Consider the following 15,228-nt stretch of genomic DNA (forward strand, 5'->3'; position numbering starts at 1 on the left):
GGTGGCCGGGGGGTTTCTAACCCAGAGCCAGAGCCGAGTCCTCAGGGCAGGGCACGGGGCCGTCCTCGGGGCCGGGGGCAGCGGTGCTCGGGGCTGCCGGTGGTGGCGGGTGCCCAGAGAGGGTTTGGGGATGAGCCGGGTGCCCCTGGCTCCACGGGAGCCTGGCTGTTGGGTGGCAGGGACGGGGCCTGGGGAGACTCTGCTGGGGTGTCCCCTGCCCTTTGACGGGGCAGGGCCCAGCCAGGGGCTGGCCATCAGGGCGGCTTGGGCAGGATGGGCCCCACGCTGGCTCCAGCCAGGGCCTGCGGCCCCTTCTCCACACCAGCGCCCAAAGGCTTTCCTGGGGCAGCCCGTGGCTCCCCCCAGGGCGCTGCTTCCTCCCGCCTCCCTCAGCCCCTCTCCTACCGGCCCCAGCTCCAGCCGCCTCCTGGCCCGCTCCCTCACACCCAGCCCTGCTCACCCCCCTGCTCTCTCCCCCCCTCCAGACCCTGTCGGCAACAGTTGCCTTCCTCATGGATGTGCTGGGGGTCCTCCAGGCCACGGTGAGGAGCCAACAGGAGAGAGATACGGCCATATTCGGGCAGCATGAGGAGTGTCTGGTGCAGGTGGATACAGACATGTTTCTTTGCAATTTGCTGCCACCGCTGGTTTTGACCTTTGTGGGAACCCTGATCCTGGTCATTGTGGTCACCTGGATAGTCAGGAAAATGGGCCTCGATGCCGACCTCTGCAGTGAGCAGGCCAACTCCAGCAGCAAGGAGGATGAAGAAAAGCAGGATGAAAACTGATTAGCAACTGACCTGCTGGGAAAGTTTCTCAACAGCTGAGATTAGGGGGGAAGAGACACTTCTTCATATCACTGGAGTCAGCCAGCCACCTCATCCACCACTGGTCCCTCTTCACCTTTGTGGGGTGCTCCATACAAGCTTCTACCACACCAGCCTTGTGCAGTGGACCTCTCAATGAGGATCTGTGGGGAACTGTCCATCGTCCAGGTCATAATAAATCATCTCCTGCATGGCTAATTCTCTTAGGGACTGGATACCTCTTTTCATGATCCTCCACTTGCATGGACAATGTATAACGTCTGCATTGAAGGGGTACCTTTCGCTCACACCTGACAGGAGTCACCTCCAGAGGCTGAGGGCTTGTCTCTTTTTGCCAATCACCTTGTCAATGCTCCTTTCCCCAGGCAGGGATCCTGGCTGCTTGGCTTCCCCACCCTCTAATTCCAAATTACTGGCCCTGTTAGCCCAGCATCGCAGCAGCCAGGTGACAATGTGCTTGCCCAGAAGTTGGCTGAAATCTTTCCGCATAGCTCACAGCTCGCTCAGGGGTAGGCATTGAGGAAGAAGAGAATCAGGAAGAAAAAAATAAAAGAGGGGCAGGCAACTAGGGAGGACTACCAAGATGTTGTGAGGTTATTGAGGGAGAAAAATAGAAGGGCCAAAGCCCAACTAGACCTTAACCTGGCTACTGCCATAAAAGAGAGAGAAAAAAAAGGATTCTATTACATGAACAACAAAAGGAGGGCTAAGGAGAATCTCTGTCCTTTATTGGATGCAGGGGGAAACATAGGGAAAAAGAATGAGGGAAAGGCTGAGGTACTTAATGTCTTCTTTGCCTCAGTCTTTAATAGTAAGACCAGTTGTTCTTGGGGTTCCCAGGCCCCTGAGCTGGAAGACAGTGGCAGTGAGCAGAATGAAGCCCCCATAATCCAAGGGGAAATGGTTGCACCCCTTAGACACACACAGGTCTATGGGGCCAGATGGGATCCTCCCAAGGATACTGAGGGTGCTGGCAGAAATGCTCACCAAGCCACTTTCCATCATATATCAGCAGTCATAGCTAACTGGAGGATGGGGGAGAAGGTGGGTCCCAGTTGACTGCAAGTTAGCAAATGTGATGCCCATCTACAAGAAGGGCCAGAGGAAGATCCAGGGAACTACAGGCCTGTCAGTCTGACCTCGGTGCCAGGGAAGGTTATGAAGCAGATCATTTTGAGTGCTATCCCATGCATGTAGTGGACAACCATGCCATGTAGTGGACAACCAGGTGACCAGGTTCAGTCAGCATGAGTTTATGAAAGGCATAACTTGACTAACCTGATCTCCTTCTATGACAAGGTGACCCACTTGGTAGATGAGGGAAAGGCTGTGGATGTTGTCTACCTAGACTTTAGTAAAGCCTTTGACATTGTTTCCCACAGCATTCTCCTGGAGAAACTGGCTGCTCATGCCTTGGATGGGCATAATCTTTGCTGGGTGAAAAACTGGCTGGAGGGCTGGGCCCAAAGAGTTGTGGTGAATGGGGTTAAGTCCAGTTGGCAGCTGGTCACAGCTGACCACAGAATTGTGGTCAGTTCCTTTTAATATCTTTATCAATGATGGGGACGAGGGGATCAAGTGCACCCTCAGTAGGTTTGAAGATGACACCAAGTTGGGCAGGAGCCTGGATCTGCTTGAAAGTAGGAAGGCTCTACAGAGGGATCAGGACAGGCTGGATCGATGCGCAAATTCTGTAGAATGTGTATGATAGCGTCCTTTGCCATGTATGTTGTGTCTTAGCTTAAAAAGTACTTTAAGCACTAGGAGATGTAGCAAATCTCACAAATAGCCTTTTAATTTTACTTTCCTGTACACCTGAACCACGCTAAAGAAACAGCCAGGATGAACACATTTTTATCTCTTCTAAAAATCACTTGGAAAATGTGTGTGTACATCAAAATCGCGCACACTAAAAGGTGCACACCAAAATTGTGTACACCATAATCGCTGCAGAATAGCTGTGTTCTGCTGTGACTGGCAAGGGAAGCCACATCAATCCACCAGAGAGTTCTCCAGGAGAAACAGCCATGAAAGCATTCTCTCTTCCTAATGTTAGCATGGCAGATAGGGATAATAATAACGAGCTTCAACAACCACAATTAATCATGTTTTATAATCCAATAAGAAAACCTTTTTTATTATCAAATAGGTAATATAAGTTAGAGAAACATTCAGGTCAGACTCTCAGTAACATGGAAACCCTGGATGCAGTTGCATGTTAGGGTCAATCACAACATGCCACTCACGCTCTCTGCCAGCCCAGGTTAGGTCTGCCTGTCTAGCAAGAGCCAGACCAAGTTCATAAAGGCTTCTGAATGACATATTACACCTCCTTCTTTCATGGGATGCCTATGATCTCCATGGCACGACAATATGTCTTGACAGCTTACTTCACGTTATAATTATCTGCATTTATGAAAAGTCTTTCATCAGGGGATCTCACGGAGCTTTACAAGAGCTGGATTATTTTTTTATAGAAAGAGTTTATATAAAAACAGATTTCACATCCTGACTCCCCTGCTTTACTCAGTAGTTGAAGCTATTTTATTTTTAATAGGCATGTCTCATTTAAGTGTCTCTCATCACCAGGATTGCCTGAATTTCTGTCTGCTCTCTCCCTGTTCTCTAGAAGTTGTCAGGAGCAGAGTGAATGACATTCTTATGTGCCAAAAAACAGCACAGGACTGCTCACCATCTAAACTTTCTAAAGCAGGCATAGAGTGAAAACCAAAGGGTGAAAAACAAAGGCTTTCTTTCTCTGAAAAGGAATTAGTTTCACCTGTAGGAAAAAGAAAAAAAAAAAAGAAGAAAGAAATGGAAAAAAACACCTACACAAGCAAGTACAGTGCAGTCTACAGTATTTTTTAGAGGATACTTAAGGATGAACACGTGAGAAGGCATTATTGGCACATGTATCTCCTTTTTTGATATATTTAATTTAATTGAGCTGACACTGCCATAAAAGAGAGAGAAAAAAAAGGATTCTATTACATGAACAACAAAAGGAGGGCTAAGGAGAATCTCTGTCCTTTATTGGATGCAGGGGGAAACATAGGGAAAAAGAATGAGGGAAAGGCTGAGGTACTTAATGTCTTCTTTGCCTCAGTCTTTAATAGTAAGACCAGTTGTTCTTGGGGTTCCCAGGCCCCTGAGCTGGAAGACAGTGGCAGTGAGCAGAATGAAGCCCCCATAATCCAAGGGGAAATGGTTGCACCCCTTAGACACACACAGGTCTATGGGGCCAGATGGGATCCTCCCAAGGATACTGAGGGTGCTGGCAGAAATGCTCACCAAGCCACTTTCCATCATATATCAGCAGTCATAGCTAACTGGAGGATGGGGGAGAAGGTGGGTCCCAGTTGACTGCAAGTTAGCAAATGTGATGCCCATCTACAAGAAGGGCCAGAGGAAGATCCAGGGAACTACAGGCCTGTCAGTCTGACCTCGGTGCCAGGGAAGGTTATGAAGCAGATCATTTTGAGTGCTATCCCATGCATGTAGTGGACAACCATGCCATGTAGTGGACAACCAGGTGACCAGGTTCAGTCAGCATGAGTTTATGAAAGGCATAACTTGACTAACCTGATCTCCTTCTATGACAAGGTGACCCACTTGGTAGATGAGGGAAAGGCTGTGGATGTTGTCTACCTAGACTTTAGTAAAGCCTTTGACATTGTTTCCCACAGCATTCTCCTGGAGAAACTGGCTGCTCATGCCTTGGATGGGCATAATCTTTGCTGGGTGAAAAACTGGCTGGAGGGCTGGGCCCAAAGAGTTGTGGTGAATGGGGTTAAGTCCAGTTGGCAGCTGGTCACAGCTGACCACAGAATTGTGGTCAGTTCCTTTTAATATCTTTATCAATGATGGGGACGAGGGGATCAAGTGCACCCTCAGTAGGTTTGAAGATGACACCAAGTTGGGCAGGAGCCTGGATCTGCTTGAAAGTAGGAAGGCTCTACAGAGGGATCAGGACAGGCTGGATCGATGCGCAAATTCTGTAGAATGTGTATGATAGCGTCCTTTGCCATGTATGTTGTGTCTTAGCTTAAAAAGTACTTTAAGCACTAGGAGATGTAGCAAATCTCACAAATAGCCTTTTAATTTTACTTTCCTGTACACCTGAACCACGCTAAAGAAACAGCCAGGATGAACACATTTTTATCTCTTCTAAAAATCACTTGGAAAATGTGTGTGTACATCAAAATCGCGCACACTAAAAGGTGCACACCAAAATTGTGTACACCATAATCGCTGCAGAATAGCTGTGTTCTGCTGTGACTGGCAAGGGAAGCCACATCAATCCACCAGAGAGTTCTCCAGGAGAAACAGCCATGAAAGCATTCTCTCTTCCTAATGTTAGCATGGCAGATAGGGATAATAATAACGAGCTTCAACAACCACAATTAATCATGTTTTATAATCCAATAAGAAAACCTTTTTTATTATCAAATAGGTAATATAAGTTAGAGAAACATTCAGGTCAGACTCTCAGTAACATGGAAACCCTGGATGCAGTTGTGTGTTAGGGTCAATCACAACATGCCACTCACGCTCTCTGCCAGCCCAGGTTAGGTCTGCCTGTCTAGCAAGAGCCAGACCAGGTTCATAAAGGCTTCTGAATGACATATTACACCTCCTTCTTTCATGGGATGCCTATGATCTCCATGGCACGACAATATGTCTTGACAGCTTACTTCACGTTATAATTATCTGCATTTATGAAAAGTCTTTCATCAGGGGATCTCACGGAGCTTTACAAGAGCTGGATTATTTTTTTATAGAAAGAGTTTATATAAAAACAGATTTCACATCCTGACTCCCCTGCTTTACTCAGTAGTTGAAGCTATTTTATTTTTAATAGGCATGTCTCATTTAAGTGTCTCTCATCACCAGGATTGCCTGAATTTCTGTCTGCTCTCTCCCTGTTCTCTAGAAGTTGTCAGGAGCAGAGTGAATGACATTCTTATGTGCCAAAAAACAGCACAGGACTGCTCACCATCTAAACTTTCTAAAGCAGGCATAGAGTGAAAACCAAAGGGTGAAAAACAAAGGCTTTCTTTCTCTGAAAAGGAATTAGTTTCACCTGTAGGAAAAAGAAAAAAAAAAAAGAAGAAAGAAATGGAAAAAACCACCTACACAAGCAAGTACAGTGCAGTCTACAGTATTTTTTAGAGGATACTTAAGGATGAACACGTGAGAAGGCATTATTGGCACATGTATCTCCTTTTTTGATATATTTAATTTAATTGAGCTGACTCTTGAAATCAGTAAACTGATTTTTTATTAATCTCAGCTTAAAATAATTGTTACCATTACTATAGCGCATTCCTCTCAGTGAGCTGGTGATTGTGCACAGATTTGCCGTGACGGAAGTGAAGATGTGACCATCTACAGGAAGCGCTCTGTGTCACAAACTCAATCATTTCTAGAATTTTTCCCTTTTAATGAGATGTCGTCTAACAAACAAGCTCACAGGACAATCTAATGTCCCCACCAGTAAATGTTCTTAAGCCTCCTAAGGACAGGTCTGACAGCATGCCCTCATTAGCAATCATGCCAAAATATTCAGCAACATCACAGTTCTCTTTCTAAAAATTCAAAATTCTTCCTTATATGATAACATCTGGCTAATTTGAGGTGATCCAAAAGAGGTATATGCCCATAGTAAGTCACAGACATGTTTTCTCACATGTAAACTGTTCCAAAAGCTGTTTTCCTCCATTTTCAATTATTACGAAGTCCAAAGATGCCCATAGATTGCAAAACAATCAATAGATGACTTGATAAAACAGTTTAATATCTCCTTATGGCGTTTCCATTATATACACAGATATTGCAGGTGATGGCTTTGGTGCAACACCGCAGATAGATTTAGGTTTTAACTTTTATTGAAAGACCTAACTCTCAGTGGTCTCAGTGGGAAGAAGGCAATTTTAAACAGGATTTAGACATTCAGTTCCCTTAAGGATGTGAGCCTTTGTTTTTCTATAGTAGACAGACCACCATCGCGTTCCGGACAGTTCAGTGTTGACGATTTTAGCTTTTGGGTCTTTAGGCTCTGTGAAAGATAGTCATTATATATCATCCAGAAGTTCTAGGAGAAATTTGGATCATTATCAATTATATTTAGCAATCCACTTTTAAAGCATAAATAACTACACCATTAAAACAATAACTCTATCATAATGTCAGAACAGACAAATAGAGGTAAGAAGCCCATGTGAAACTTCACTGCTATATTTAATTTTTGTTCTGTCACTTATCATTGCATTTTTTGCAGACACTAAATACACACACATTTTCAATACATACACATACATTTTCTGAAATAGGAAAAAAAAAGTTTTTGTTTTGGCCTGTCTAGCAACTATTACATTTGTAGAGCGTTGAACGTTAGAGACCTAAAGTTATTGGAAAGGCTCTTGCTGAATATATTGGGCTTTGGATTAGTACCACATTAGAACTTCTTCCTATGCAATAGGAAGAGTTTCCTGACATTTAACACATTGAATTCCCTGAGCATAGTCACTTAAGAAATTGGTTATAAATGGAATTAATCTAATCTTACTTAAGGAGCTTCTTAGTTAAGAAGCTCTGATTCCCTTTTCAGTGGGGTCGTCTTGGCAGACTCTACTTAAAAATCAAGCTCAGAGAAGCATAGAAAACAAAGGTCTCTGAAGGTTACTTTAATAGTTCAGAATCCGATTTTCACCACTTGGAAAATGTGGTCCTCAAAGTAAAGAGTCACAGCAAGATATCCCAAGATAACACAGGAATGAGCTAATGCCATCAAGGATGAATAACCTCTCGGGAAGGGGGATGGAGAGGGGGAAAAGGAGATTGCCCGAGGCTAACCTAAGGCTAATTAGCATGGTAAAAATCACACCCCTGGGAGGAGACCTTACATGCTAAGGTCAGACCGCCTTTGCATAATGAATTAGCCACTAATCAGAGCATGCGCAGAAGAACACTAGTTTTACAACCGAAAGGTGACCAACGAACAAGTTTTGTGTAACTTTTCCTTTGTTGCAAACTGTATAAAAACCTACACCCCCTCTGAAGAGGTCTGTTAGCTTTGCAAACCACCGCTTGGCACCTCTTTCTGTAGAGAACTGCATTAAAGGTTAGAAGGTGGATCTCGTCTCCGTGTGCTCATTGGCTCCTGCGCACTGGGCACAATCCTAAACCCCAATTAGGGGACAACAAAAATGATACCAACCTGCCTGAAGTTCATTTCAAGTATGTCTTCATAAATGCAATTAGGAGTTCCCTTTGCTAGAGTGACTAATCCCCCAGGTAAATAAATATTTTTGGTGGTTTACATATTGGAGTTGAGACAGTCCCTCTTCCAGAGCTCTAAGGAAAGCTTTTTGGATCACATCTTTTCCTGGATATATCTTCACGTCTTCTGACGTGAATCCTTCTTCACCACACTCTTTTCAGTAGTTCCCTGTAGTTAGATGAATTATTCTGTGACACTAGTGCTTTTTAGGTCTTTTGCCTCTTTTTGTTCCTCTTGCCTAACAGGCTTCTTTCTAATTTGCATATGTCAGTCTTTGTCTGCCTCATTTGCTTAATTGGGTATGGTTCTGCTCTGCTAAGGAGAACAAAACCCAACTCCTAAAGAGCTTGTTAACGTACAATGGAGAAACTGTGTTATGATTCTAATTCTTGGAAAGCAATCCCATCTCCAGTACAATATTAATATTAATGTTAGGAGGAAGAACCTCCTCATGCCTCCAGATATAAGAAATACTCCTTAAGTTATTAACTATGTTATAGGAACTTTAACTATATGTAAGCTACCATCAAATGTTGAAAATCAACACTTTGAAATTTGGTGCCTCAAGTTAATTAGCTTAAACTGTTTCTATTATAGGTCTGATTTTTATGCTGGTACCCACATACGCGCACACACACCCCGCTCTTAATGGAGGTGCAGGAACATGCATGTATTCACTACACCTGAAAACGAGCCATCCTTAATTAGAGGCCTAAATGGCATTCCCTAACACAGTCAGCTTTGACAACTTTAGTTTGCATTCAAAACCATTAAAAATCAGAACACATCGAATCAGAGCAAACACACTGAATGGCACAGGAGGGCTACTGCATCCCGGAGAGCTGTATCTCACAGTGTGCAATGTCACGTGGCAGTCAAAATTATTTTGGCTCTTACCAGTGGCATTAGTGGTATGTTACAGGGAGCAGAGACTAGGTCACCAGTGAAACGTGACAACTATAAATGGAGAGGCTGATTATCAGCTGCAAAGCCAACAAGCAGGAAAGAGCACCATGACTCAAAATAAAATGCTTGGATCCCATATACGGCATCAAGAGCATCAGGAAATGGAGGACACCGTCTAACCCTCAGGGGTATCCCAGGTACATGAGTGACAGCTGGAAGCATTTTTAAAAAGTCTATGTGTGGCCATGCTCTTAACTCTTTTTTGAAATAGCTAAAACTCTTTGTGCAATGAGAAACGTCAAGGATTTTTATTTGTCTCCAATATACTTTCACATTTCTCCTTATGTTGATAACAGCACTGTAGCCAAATATACAGCCTTTCTCGTCAGACCAAATTCACGATGAGCATTTAGAAAGAAATATGTTTTGTTTGTAGCTGTGTCTCGCTACAGAGAGCGTATAACACCTCTCTGGGAAGAACAAAAGCTTGGCTGTTTTCGAAGCTATGTATTCCTCTTGTTGTTAGGAGTAACACAGGTATGGCTTCTCCTGTGCAGGGCAGTAGATATGGAAACATCACTAGCACCAGAGGATCTAAAGCACAGCAGTCATCATAACTAATGTATAACGTGTTCCATTACATGACAGCTCTGTCTTGTAATTCCAGGTGTTCTAAAGATCCTTTTTTAATGCCACTTAAGCTTGTTAGGAAGAGGGGAGCTTTAAACGCTCAACAGTTTTGGCGATGGTAAATTGCCTCATTTAATTTGGTTTATGCTGTTGTGGAATACGCAGGTATAAATAGATATGGTTTCCCAAGCCTCCGTTTTCAAAAGATCATGATCTCATGTGTTTCAGTCGGGATAATTTTCACTATAGGAGCCCATAACCTGTGTGATGTTGCAAACACCAGACAAAGCTGCATTCTCCAAGACTTAACACCTCCACAATCCATTCCAGTAACCAGTCTCCCAGGGGGGAATTTGCACCTACTTCCAGGTGGTGTGTACTTTATGCCTTTAATCAGGAAAACAATTTTCTTCTTACTTAAGGCAATTACAGATAGTATTCTAATGTATATATAATCTTAAGTGTTACTTTTGTAGTGACTGAATTCGGTGAGGGATTTGACTGGAAGTTAGCCCGTGGCAAAGAATTCCATGGGTTAATTGTACAACACTGCTTCTATCACTTCTAAATCAATTGCTTCTTAATTTCAATGACTGTCCCCTTAAGAGGGTGAAAAGGATCTAATTGCCTCTCTGTGGACCACCTGTAACTGCCTGTCCCTTTGAAATTCACTTTCATACTCCTGTGCAATATTTCTGTGCAATTCAACTTGATCGTGTATCAAAACACCTTCCTTCCCCCTAGTTGTTAATTATTTTGTCATCTCCTCAGACTATTTCTGATACTTCCTGACAAGATGTCCAAAACAGAATGTTACATTAATAGTGAAAACACAGACTAGGCTGATACACTAAGGGTTTTTTTTTTATTTTTTTCAAAATTTTCCAAATCCTTTTCCTTTCCTTTATACAGCTGAGGGTACTAGAGATGCATCTTTACGGTTTTTTTGTCAATGTTACTGACAAAAACTAGCTTTGCTGAGGCAGAATTTGGTGTAACAAAGTCATATTTTTGTATTGCTAATAGCTTCAGGCAAAGCTATACTGATTCACACATAAAGAGGGATGTAGCTCCTGGAGAAGGGGGACCAACACCACAGTATTTTAACAGATAACCCTGTATTTCAGAGCATCTGGATGGACATTATATATCTTGGAGAAAAGCACAGAACTTTGGCCTTTCCAGAAAGGCCCATGTACGACCCTCAGCCTAAAGTCAACAACCTTTACCTTTTTTTGGTTTTTTAGGGCTCCCACAGTTCTTTACAACACACATAGGTCATAGTGAGGTGGGGATTCTGCAACCATTTCTTATTGCTGGGGCATGTGAAGCTCATAAGTGGTTACTATTCCAATTGTATCCTGACACTCAGGCTTTCCCTCAGAATTTCCCTTGGCTTTCTGAAAAAGCTAAGAACCTGTAAAAGAAAGAAATAACCAAGGCTTAGTTCTGTAACAGCTGAAACTGATTTAAACCAGTATTGTTGATTTTGCAGCCTCCCTCTCACACATTCCCAACCCTTTGCACCAAGCCCTGAGCTCATTTAAGAGTCCCGTGAAACAGGCGAACACTCATTTAATTGAAAACTAAAAATTTCATTGGGTTTGGCCCAGTTCAGGTCTCTCATCTAGCAAGGGGAACACACGAGTGCCAGTATCTGAACAAGGGATGGGGGAATAAGGTGTGGCCTGGGGCAACTACAGGATTGCAGCACCCCAGGAAGAAATTCTCTTAAACTGCAGAGAAGTTGGTCTTCACCCGTCTGGAACAAATTCTGGCCCTACAAAGGTCAGTGAAAACAGAATTTCACCCTTTGCATTTTTATATATTGAGTTTGCTCTTTTATATATTGAGTGATCACGTTGCTATAGTATTTCTATGAAGATAGTAACTCAAGCTACCGAAACTTTTAGCTTTCAGTGTATTTCAGGGTATCAGGGTCAGAAAATATTGGTCACAGTCTGTCCATTTTCACTGATCCGATGCTCAGGATTCCAATACTGATCACACACGAGCCTGGCTGGAATTAGAATTCAGTATTTCTTAGGGCACAGAGCAGAGTATTTATCTTGTTTCCTTTATTAATAATACAGAATACCTAAAGCAACTACATATTGACACCTAGCATTCTAAAGACTTGTCATAATAGCAGCAGGTATGATGTTTAACATTCATTCTCATTTCAAACTTCTTGTTCCATTTCTGTTTGACTATCTGGCAGCAGTTTTCACCGTTTAGACTCTGGGATATAGCTGCAGCCTGGAAAAAATCACACAGCACAAAGAGGTATTTTATTTAACATTCCTTTTAGAAAAGCTGATGGCTACTCAGCATCAGACAAAACTTGTGTATAGGTGCAATGCTATGCTAAGTGATGTGGAAATACCAAAAGGCTGTGAAATACTTTCCAAGGAGTTGTTAGCATGTGCCTCAGGCTATATGGAGTCGCAAATTTAAGGGGCGTGTTTTCATCAGTATGCAAGTCACATTTGTTGGTGAGGAAAGGAAAACAGTAAATAAAACTACAAAAACATGAAAAGTTGCTATGAATTTTAGAAATTCCATGTGCTGTGCAATGCAACAACATAATCTTTGATTTTTTCATTACTTTTGTGCTGAAAATCCCATAGCCAGAGGTCGATGTTCACAAAGGAGACAGAGGAATCCTGCAAAGATTTTATTCGAATAAAGGGAAAGTCCTCTGGGGCACTCCCCTGTGGAGTCTCTCAATTTTCCAGAAGACACAGCCTCCATTTTATCTTAATTCCCTGGCCGCATGTAACCCTCTTCCTTTCCCCATTGGCTGAGGTACTTAGAAGGTACAGATTTCTCGATCTGCTTATTACATGAAAGTTTAACTTCTGGGGTTTTGTAATTGTCTAACTTTTGCATTTTCAGTTAATTCCCCTATTTTTTTATTATCTCAGTCCTGCAGTTTCAATTAACTTTCCTATTTCCTTCAGATATCTTACTCTTGCAATTTAAATTAACTTCCCTGTTTGAGGAGACACTCATATCCGTATTTTATCTCCTGTTTGTGAAGACACTCTTATCCCTATCTTATCACTTTCTTAGCTAATAGTCTGAAGTCCAGCCTTAAGCCCACACGCCTTCCTCACACAATGTTGTCATTTATGCTTCTTGGTACTTTGTGGTACTTTGGTTGTGGAAACATGAAAAAAAAATAAAAATTGCTAAGTGAGTTCATAAAAACTAACTCAAGTAGGGAAAAGTAACAATTCATCAATTCCATCACCCACTGTGAGATGAAAAATGGAAGCTCCAGGAGCACCACGCTGAGTCTTACCAGCCTGCTTCAGATGTGGATTTCCAGCTTCTCGAAAACTTGAGGCACCCCCAAAACAAAAAAGAATTAAAAAATTGCTTCTGAAACTCTGACTCCACATTTTTCACAGGAGTCTCGGCAGGAACACTTGCCACTTCTAAGCCTAGGCCATTGTTGGGGCCTTAGCGATACTGAATGAATACCAGGGTTTGTGAACCAAGGCCATGAGCTAAAACTAACGGATACAGTTGCAATTTAAGTTAGCAGAAAAGTAAGAAAATGCGGATGGGAAAATGCTGATAGCAAGAATAATACGCATATAGCATCTTTCTAGACTAATCAATCACTTAAGGATTAAGGGCGCGTGGACAACGCGTGATACCCAATCAAGCTTGCTCTATCTTGCGTGCTCGGCGCGTGATCGCGTGTACAGGAGAACAGAAAGAATATTTAAGAACACAGCCTGTTGAATAAAGTTGGAATTGAACTTGCATCAGGCCATTATTTGGATATTTATGAGAAGTTAATGAGCAAGGTATCTATAATACATTAGCTACATCATTTCAAGTCATTATCAAATTTATACTAAAAATCTTAGGACGTGAGCAGAGGTCAGTGCTTTAAGAAACTACAGAGGCAACCCCTGCAAGGAAAGAAAATGTCTTCTATGAACTAATGTAGTTGAAAAAAATGTAAACGTGATTCTGGGCACATCAGATTTTATTCACGTACAACAGAGTTAATACAGCTTTGGTGCACGAAAACATGGCAAATGTAGACTCTTTATTTTGTCTCAGCATGAAATATTGACATAATACAAACAGATTCATTTACTTATGAAAAATTCAAACAGGCGAAGAAAAAAAAATATATCTGTTTTTCCAGGGAGACCTTACAGCCCCTTCCAGATCCTAAAAGGGGCTACAGGAGAGATAGGGAGGGACTCTTTATCAGCAAGTGGAGCGATAGGGCGAGGGGTGATGGTTTGAAACTGAAAGAGAGGAGATTTAGATTAGACTTTAGGAAGAAATTCTTTCCTGTGAGGGTGGTGAGACACTGGAACAGGTTGCCCAGAGAAGCTGTGGATGCCCCATCCCTGGAGGTGTTCAAGGCCAGGCTGGATGGGGCTTTGAGCAACCTGGTCCGGTGGGAGGTGTCCCTGCCCATGGGCAGAGGGGCTGGAACTCTAGGAAGGTCCCTTCCAACCCAAACCATTCTGGCTTGTATTAGAGATAGTGTGACCAGCAGAAGTAGGGAGGTGATTATGCCCCTATTCTCAGCACTGGTGAGGCCACACCTCGAGTAGCAGAGGGGCTGGAACTCTAGGAAGGTCCCTTCCAACCCAAACCATTCTGGCTTGTATTAGAGATAGTGTGACCAGCAGAAGTAGGGAGGTGATTATGCCCCTATTCTCAGCACTGGTGAGGCCACACCTCGAGTATTGTGTCTAGTTTTGGGCACCTCAATACAAGAGAGATATCGAGGTGCTGGAGCGAGTGCAGAGGAGGGCAACGAAACTAGCGAAGGGCCTGGAAAACAAATCATATGAAGAGCGGCTGAAGGAGCTGGGACTGTTTAGTTTGAGGAAGAGGAGGCTGAGGGGAGACCTCATCACTCTCTACAACTTTGTGAAAGGACACTGCAGAGAGGTTGGTGCTGGTCTCTTCTCACAGGTAATTAATGACAGAACAAGAGGGAATGGCTTCAAGCTCCAACAGGGTAGGTTTAGACTGAACATTAGGAAAGAATTTTTGACAGAAAGAGTGGTCAGGCATTGGAACAGGCTGCCCAGGGAGGTGGTTGAGTCATCCCTGGATGTGTTTAAGGGCCGTTTAGATGCGGTGTTGGGGGATATGGTGTAGGGGATGACTTTGTAGAGTAGGGTAGATGGTTGGACTCAATGATCCCAAGGGTCTCTTCCAACCTAGACGATTCTATGATTCTATAACTCTATGAAAGGGCCCACAGGGCAAGGGGCTCTCCCCGGCCTGTGGCCCCCCCGCACCCGCAGGCGTCCCTAGGCCTCCTCCTTCCCCCGCACCCCCTCTCCCCTTCCCTCGGTATTCGGGCGGATTTCCTCTCCCTCACAGCCCCAACACCCCCTCACCGCCCGGGCAGCCCCCATTACAACGCCGGGGACCCTCCCCACAACCGTGTCCCGTGTCCCCCGTTCCCCCCTTCCGCGCATGCCCGACGCCCGCGCATGCCCCCGAGGATCCCCACAGCGGGGGCGGAAGGGGGGGCCGCGCATGCGCAGCCCTTCCCGGCGGCGCCCACCCCAGGGCCGGGCAGAGCCG

The 15,228-nt window shown here is 43.7% G+C and overlaps 1 protein-coding gene across 1 annotated transcript in view; it reads left to right on the forward strand.

Annotated features, from left to right (window-relative positions):
- The first annotated feature begins 15,117 nt into the window (after positions 1–15,117).
- WDR1 (WD repeat domain 1) overlaps positions 15,118–15,228 on the forward strand; it is a 20,028-nt gene continuing 19,917 nt past the window's right edge. The window contains exon 1 of the mRNA XM_014966694.1: positions 15,118–15,214. Coding sequence (XP_014822180.1) covers positions 15,118–15,214 — 97 coding nt within the window. The remainder of the gene's footprint in view (positions 15,215–15,228) is intronic.

Source organism: Calidris pugnax, unplaced genomic scaffold (assembly GCF_001431845.1).
Source record: "Calidris pugnax isolate Ruff unplaced genomic scaffold, ASM143184v1 scaffold14, whole genome shotgun sequence".
NCBI lineage: Eukaryota > Metazoa > Chordata > Aves > Charadriiformes > Scolopacidae > Calidris > Calidris pugnax.